The sequence below is a fragment of the Notechis scutatus genome, chromosome Z, assembly GCF_049901735.1.
Source record: "Notechis scutatus isolate UNSWTSFEM ecotype Mainland chromosome Z, rNotScu1.2, whole genome shotgun sequence".
In the NCBI taxonomy this organism is placed as follows: Eukaryota; Metazoa; Chordata; class Lepidosauria; order Squamata; family Elapidae; genus Notechis; species Notechis scutatus.
Genome location: NC_142025.1, coordinates 119,885,270 through 119,892,769, shown reverse-complemented (window position 1 = coordinate 119,892,769; position 7,500 = coordinate 119,885,270). Strand labels below are relative to the sequence as shown.

Here is a 7,500-nt window from a genome sequence, read left to right as displayed (position 1 = left end):
GAGCGGTGGTCCTACCATGGTGGAAACTGCTGGATGGGAAATAGAGAGGAGGAAGAGGATATAATGGGGTTGGGGTTCATAAGTCTCCCCACAATAGGTCCAGAAAACAGAATGTTGGTCGAAGGACAACCCTGGATTGATCCGTAGTAAAGAAAGTTGGGTAGGGTTGCCCTCAACGGTGGTCCTTGGATGTTCTTTGGGGGTCCTTCCCTCATCACTAGTGTCCTAACAGTGCAGGTACTCCTCGACTTATGACCGTTCATTAGTGACCGTTCAAAGTTACAAGGGCACTGAAAAAAGCAACTTCAGACTGTTTTTCACACTTACGACCATTGCGGCTTCCCCATAGTCACACAATCATAATTTGGATATTTTGCAACTGGCTCACATTTATGATGGTCACAGCGTCCTAGGGGGTCACATGATCCCCTTTTGCGACCTTCAGACAAAGGATCAGCCAGATTCACTTAACAACCATGTGACTTATCTTAACAACTGCCATGATTCCCTTTAATAATGGTGTCAGGAAAGGTTGTAAAACGGCACAAAACTCAGTTATCCAATGTCTCACTCTGGGTCAAAACTCAGCGTAACAACTGTTTCGCTCAACAATGGAAAGGTTGGACTGAATTGTGGTCGCAAGTTGAGGACTACGCATAGGAGGCAGTGATGACATATGTGCCCTCTTCGTGACCAGCTTAGCTTCTCAATTTCCGGCCTCCAGGAAACCTCACACAACTTCACAATTGCCGTCTTTCCCCCGCTGTCCCTCACGGTTTCCAGCCGAGCTTCTGTGATTTAAGCCAGCAGCTTACACACACACACACACACACACACACACACACTTACCCCTAATCTGATCAGCAGCCTGCAATTACCGGGGGACATAGTCCCCGAGTGGCCACGGATGGCCAGTTGCTTCCCCCCAACGACAGACAGTATTGATAACAGTGGCTGCCTTCCAAGCTTTCAACCTCCAGCGGGGATGACAACTGCGGGAATCGCGTCCTATGTCAGACGTCTTCCTGCCTCTTGACAAGGGTTTTCGGCATAGCCGTTAGGGCTACCTTGGAAAAGGACCACACACACACACACACACACACACACACACCGGGGACTCGGGCTGGCGGAGCGGGGCGGGCGCATCTCGCGCAGGGGTGGTTGATGGCTGAGCACGGGTCCTGAGCCGAGGCCTCCGCTTCTCTCCCCAGCGTCCCTTCTACAAGATAATCGTGCCGACCGTGGACACCATGCGGTACAACTATCTCGTCAACGCCCTGATTGCCAACCAACAGCCGGTGTTACTGGTGGGCATGGTAGGCACAGGAAGACCTCCATTGCCCAGGGGGTGCTTCAGTCCCTGGACAGCCTCAAGTGGGCCGTCTTGGTGATCAACATGTCCGCCCAGGTAAGGGCTCCCACCTGCGCCCTTGAACCCAAACAAGGGCAAGAGGGAAGCCTTAACAGAAAGAATGGATCAAGAATAACAGAGTTGGAAGGGACCTGGGAGGTCATCCAGTCCATCTGTTCTGGCCAAGGCCTCCTAAGAAACCAACAAACACATAAAATCCAAAATTCTTTTATTTTAGTTCAATGGCTGTGAATGATCATCGTTCACAGCCTGGAATGAGTCTTAACCAGTTACAATTAGTCCCAGGGACGTTTGCCAAAGTTCTTCAAGAGACGTTTGATAAGAACGCACCTTTATCTGACTTGAAGTGCTGCCAACGACTAAAGTCCCAATTAGTCTTCCCAAAACCAAACGGAGAACAAATTCACCCTGGAGCTTTCAGAGTCCAAACCGATCAGAGCGAACGACGTTGCTTCCTGCAAAGGGTTTCCCACCTTTGCACTTCCTTTCTGCCTTATGGGAGGGGCAATCCCTTCCCAGCCTTACTCCCAAGTCGCCCATTTTGTTTTAGCTGCTCTTGCCTTCTGGCAGCTCTGTGCATGTGCACGCTGGGAACAGGCTCCCCTTGTTCCTCTGCCTCGCTGCTGCCAGACTCTGGAGGCTCCAGGGTCAGCACACAACTCCCAGATGCCCCTGGCCCCATCTCCCTGAAGGAACCCCTTGCAGAAATTTGTGGCTCTTCTTATGGCCGTAAGTGGGGGATAACCTGGGCCTGGTTCTTTGGGTCTTCCCCCTCCCCTTCTGTAAGGCCGCCCCTTCCCTTTCCGTTGCCGCAGACCACGTCCAACAACGTCCAGAGCATCATCGAGAGCCGCGTGGAGAAGCGCACCAAGGGCGTCTATGTGCCCATGGGAGGGAAGAGCATGATCACCTTCATGGATGACCTCAACATGCCCGCCAAAGACACCTTTGGGTCTCAGCCCCCTCTGGAGCTCCTCCGGCTTTGGCTGGACTACGGCTTCTGGTACGACCGGACGAAGCAAACCATCAAACACATCAAGGTGAGGACAGGCTTGGTTTCAACCAGTGGTGGGATTCAAATATATTCAACAACCGGTTCTCTGCCCCTCATGGTTTCTTCCAACAACCAGTTCACCAAACGGCTCAGAAAGTTAACAACCGGTTCTCGCGAACCGATGCAAACCGGCTGAATCCCACCACTGCTCCCACCCACCTGCGGCACCGGCCCCCAGACCCCAATGCCCGCCTGTCTGCCGGGCCCCTTGTTGTTTTTAAGGCGCGTTAAGTGCGGTCACGCGCTGAACTCGGCCTTGCCTCTTTACACCCCCGAGTTGTTTGCAAACGGAATAATTGTCTTAAAGAGGCCGCCATGTCTCTGGATTTCAGTGGGGAGGGAGAGAGGGGTGGGAACGCGGCACAGGCGCCCAGGGAGGGCAGGGTGGCTCGCCCCGTGCCAGTGATTATTTCCCTCTTTTTATTCCGATGAGCTCATCTTCTGCTGGGCTCCACAGAGGTCATTAAAAAACCCTTCGCAGCCACAGGGTGGGCTGCGGAGGGGTGGTGTTTTTTTTTTCCTTTTCTGGTTTTGATCTAGGAGGGCATCTCTATCTATCTATCTATCTATCTATCTATCTATCTATCTATCTATCTATCTACCTACCTACCTATCTATCTATCTATCATCTATCTATCTATCTATCTATCTATCTATCTATCTATCTATCTATCTATCTATTCTATCTATCATTTATCTATCTATCTATCTATCTATCTATCTATCTATCTATCTATCTATCTATCTATCATCTATCTCTATCTATCATCTATCTACCTATCTACCTACCTACCTACCTACCTACCTATCTATCTATCTATCTATCTATCTATCTATCTATCTATCTATCTATCTATCTACCTACCTACCTACCTACCTATCTATCTATCTATCTATCTATCTATCTATCTATCTATCTATCTATCTATCTATCTCCCCCATCCCAGGACATGTTCCTGATGGCGGCCATGGGACCCCCCGGAGGAGGGCGCACGGTGATCTCCAGCCGTTTGCAGAGCCGTTTCAACCTCATCAACATGACCTTCCCTACTGTAAGGCGGGGCGGGATTCAAAAAATTTCAGCCACCGGTTCTCTGCCCGGTTGCTGGGGGGAACGGTGGCCCCGTTGGCTTCCTGCACCACGGTTTGCCTTCCCCGGAGTCCGGAGGCTTTCCTCGGGATTCTGGGAGGGCGAAGACAGCCTCCTCCCCTGGACTCCGGAGGCCCACTGGAAGCCGGGGACAGGCCCGTTTCCAGGCTTCCAGAAGGCCCGTTGTTGCCCCAGAGGTGACCCGTCTGATTCTAACGTCGGCCCGCCTTCTCTTCGGCGGAGGGCAGGATGGGGGCGACGGGAAAAGGATAGGGAAAGGCTGGTTTTGGCCCTGCTGGAACCGGGGGGGGTGGGGTGTCCTTGGGCCCCAATGCAGGAAGATCACCGTGGTATCTCCGCCTGCTTGTGAACCCCTGACAACTCCACGCAAGGTGGGCTTCCATCTTCACGTCTCTTGCACCTAGCAGGGCCTTCCCGTTGAAAGTGGAAGGAAATGAATTCTGGGGAGTGGGCTCTGTTGTAGAATATAATTTGGGGTGAGATCCCCCGGCTAAAATCCCTTTGGGCTGCTACTTGGGTGGGGCAGCGTATCGCAACCTTGGTCCCTTTAAGAGGTGTGGACTTCAACTCCCAGAATTCCCTAGCCAGTCAGCCATGTAGGGTAACTTTCTTAATAGACGGTGGTGGGTATGCAGTCAGATCTTGCAAAAGCGGGGAAGAAGCTGGCTGGGGAATTCTGGGAGTTGAAGTCCACGAGTCTTGAATCAGGGGTCTCCGAACCTTGGCCATTTTATGACTTGTGGACTTCAACTCCCAGAATTCCCCAGACAGCCACGTAGGGGAACTTTCTTAAGAGACGGAGGGTATGCAGTAAGCGTAATAGATCTTGACTTTGGCAAAGCGGAAAATAAAAGAGCTGGCTGGGGAATTCTGGGAGTGGAAGTCCACCAGTGGTGGTATTCTACTGGTTTGGCCCACCGGTGAGGCCCACAAGGCCAAAAATGGGGGTTGGCGGGGGTGCTGTGAAAGAAAAAAAGAGAGAAAGAAAAAGGGAGGGATGGGAGAAAGAAAGAAAGAAATTGAAAGGAAAAGAAAAAGAAAAAGAAAGGGACAGAGGGAGGGAGTGGAAAAGGAGAGAAAGGAAGGACCACAAACCCTGGCACTAGATGCAGCTTCAGAGGATGCTTTGGAACAGCACAAGCAATCCAGGGCTGGAAGGTACCCGGAGGTCATCTAGCCCAACCCCCTGCTCCAGAAAATGAGTTTCTGTCTTTTGACACACACACACCCCGCTCACATGACCCCATAGCCATGCCCACCCAGTCACATGACTACATAGCCATGCCCACCAAGCCATGCCTACAGAACCGGTAGTAAAACAAAAAAATTGAATCCCACCACTGAAGTCCTCTGGCCAAGATTGTGTGTGTGTGTGTGTGTATAAAGGTTTAACAGCAACCTGAAGAAAAATCTGATCGTTGTATTCAACTCTGAACTGTATGTATATGAATGTCTCACATTCTGGCTGGGGGGATTCTGGGAGTTGAAGTCCCGACGTCTTAAAAGCGCCCAAGGTTGAGATCCGTTCTCTTCTGATTCAACGTTTGTTCCAAGTTTTCAACAGGCTCCTTTAAACGTTGCCTTTGACTCACGTTTTAGGCCAGGGTTTTGCAAGGGGGGGGGCTCCTCCCTCAAATGCTGAGACCCCCGCCCCCCCCCCAAAAAAAACACCACGGGGTCTCTGGATTTAACCTCAGAACCAATCGGTGCCCTGCAACCCCTGAAGGGCATCTAGCCCGCCGAGAACTTCCAGAAAGACACCTCCTGCAGCTGGAGGCTTAACTCAGGCCCACGTGAAGACAGGGGAGGCGGTTCTCCTTTCGTTCTCCCGCTTCCTGATTTTTCTCCCCGGACAGGATTCCCAAATCCGCCGCATCTTCGGCACGATGATCAACCAGAAGCTGCAGAACTTCGAGGAGGCCGTCAAGCCGATCGGGAACGTCATCACCGAGGCCACGGTGGAGCTCTACAACAGCGTGGTCCAACGGTTCCTGCCCACGCCGGCCAAAATCCACTACCTCTTCAACCTCCGGGACATTTCCAAGGTAGAAAGAAAGAGGGGTCCCGCGGGAGGAGGAGTGGTGCGGTGGCCTAGAGGGGCAGCTCTCGCCCTCGTAATCAGGAGGCCGTGAGTTCGATCCCAGGTAGAGGCAGATATGAGAATGAGAATATATATCTGCTGAACAAAACTCCACCCTGGCGACAGGAAGGGCATCTGGCCAGTAAACACCCTCAAAACTCCATTCAGTTGCCATTCAAATTTAGGGATCCACTGTAGAATGGAAATGGGCGGTGTGGTGGCCTAGAGGTGCTCTCGCCTCACATCAGAAGGCTGTGAGTTCGATCCTAGGTAGAGGCAGGGGGTGGGCTGCTGGGGCTTCGCAGAGATTCAGGAGATCCGCCAGCTAAGATTCTGCACAGTTCAGACAACCTCCAGATCCCACTCCTGGCTGGCCCTGCCCACCCCTCCGCTCCCAGGAGTTCGGGAAGGCCGGAAACAGGCCCGTTTCTGGCTTCCAGAGAGCCTTCGGAGCCCCGGGAGGGCAAAACTACCCACCCACCCCTGCCATGGTATATAGGAGACCGACTAGGCCACACCCACCCAGCAACCGGGCAGACCACCCACTGCTAAAATTTGTGAACCCCGCCCCTGGGTACAACGGGAATATACCTGCCGAACAAAACTCCACATCGACAGGAAGGGCGTCCGGCCAGGAAAGACTCCACTAGCTCCATTCAGTTGCCCAAATTACACCCTGCCAGGGATTACGGGGCCGTTAAATGACAAAAACAAAAAAGGCAGAGGGGGGGGGCGTGTCCCAGAGGCCCGAATTCTTCTGCCGCTGCCGAAGTTCCTTCCTCCGGAATCGCATCGCCCTTGGCAGAGGGAGGGAGGGGTCTTCCTGAAGCGGTGCCAGCTGACCCGTGTGGAGGGGAGGGCAGCGGGCTCAGCCTCAGGCAAGGGTTTTTCCCTCCCTCCTTGCAAGATCTTACCAACACCCCTCCTCAAATCCCAGGGACTTCCTCCCCCTCCCCCTCCTCTCTTATCGCCGGGAAGGGTGCCTGTCCCCCATCTTTTGCGACCCCCACCAGGGGCCGAGAGCAGCCAGCCGGGCCCTTTCCAAGGGCGAAGCGTTTTTCCTGCACCGCCTCCGTGGATGCCCAGAGGCTGCGAGCATTAGGATTCCGAGCAGGGCAGAGATGCGGCGCGCACATCAAATGGGCACTGCAGCTTTCGGAGATATCAAATGCCACCGAATGTTTATCCCAGGTTTTTTCCGCCCCGGAGCTCTTTCTCGCACACTTCAAACGCAGCCTTGGATGCCCGCGAGCCCAGCGGCGGTGCCAGCCTGCCTCCCTTTCAGCCGGTTTAAGGGGTGCGGAGCACGGCCAGAAATTGGGGGTCTTCCTCCTCTCTCCCCCAAGGGTGAGAGTGGCACGTTCTCCTCTCCCCCCAATAGCATTCACCCGCTGCTTAAAATGGGACAACGGATGTATCCCCATGCCAGGCCAGTCCTTATTGAGATCTTCGGCTTAGTTATTAAAAAACAAAACAAAGCGGGCGTTTTTCGTTTTGTTTTGTTTTGATCGCTCAAATGACACCTTGAACCATAAAGAGTTGATGCGATGGAAGGCCGATCAGGCAAACAGGCAGATTTTACTGCAAACCGCCCCCCCAAAAAAAGGACGGGCTCTGAATGTTTACGCAGGGTGGCAATTACGCAGGGAAGGGCAGTTTCATTGAAAAGCTGATGACCGAGAAGGGAAGAAGAAAGGAAAAGAGAGAGAGAGAGAAAGAGAGAGAGAGATAAAGGAAGGAAAAAGAAAAGAAAGAAAAAAGTGCGAAAGACAGACAGAAAGAAAGGGGGGAGAGAGAGAGAAAGAAGGAAAGGAAAGGAAGGAAGGGAAAGAGAAAGACAGACAGGCAGAAAGGGGGGAGAGAGAAGGAAAGGGAGAGAGAAA

At 52.8% G+C, this 7,500-nt stretch overlaps 1 protein-coding gene across 1 annotated transcript in view; it reads left to right on the top strand.

Annotated features, from left to right (window-relative positions):
• The window catches only part of DNAH2 (dynein axonemal heavy chain 2), a 69,587-nt gene that overhangs the window by 20,038 nt on the left and 42,049 nt on the right, over positions 1-7,500 (top strand). The window contains exons 15-17 of the mRNA XM_087947399.1: positions 1,321-1,408; positions 2,188-2,412; positions 5,394-5,582. Coding sequence (XP_087803525.1) covers positions 1,321-1,408; positions 2,188-2,412; positions 5,394-5,582 — 502 coding nt within the window. The remainder of the gene's footprint in view (positions 1-1,320; positions 1,409-2,187; positions 2,413-5,393; positions 5,583-7,500) is intronic.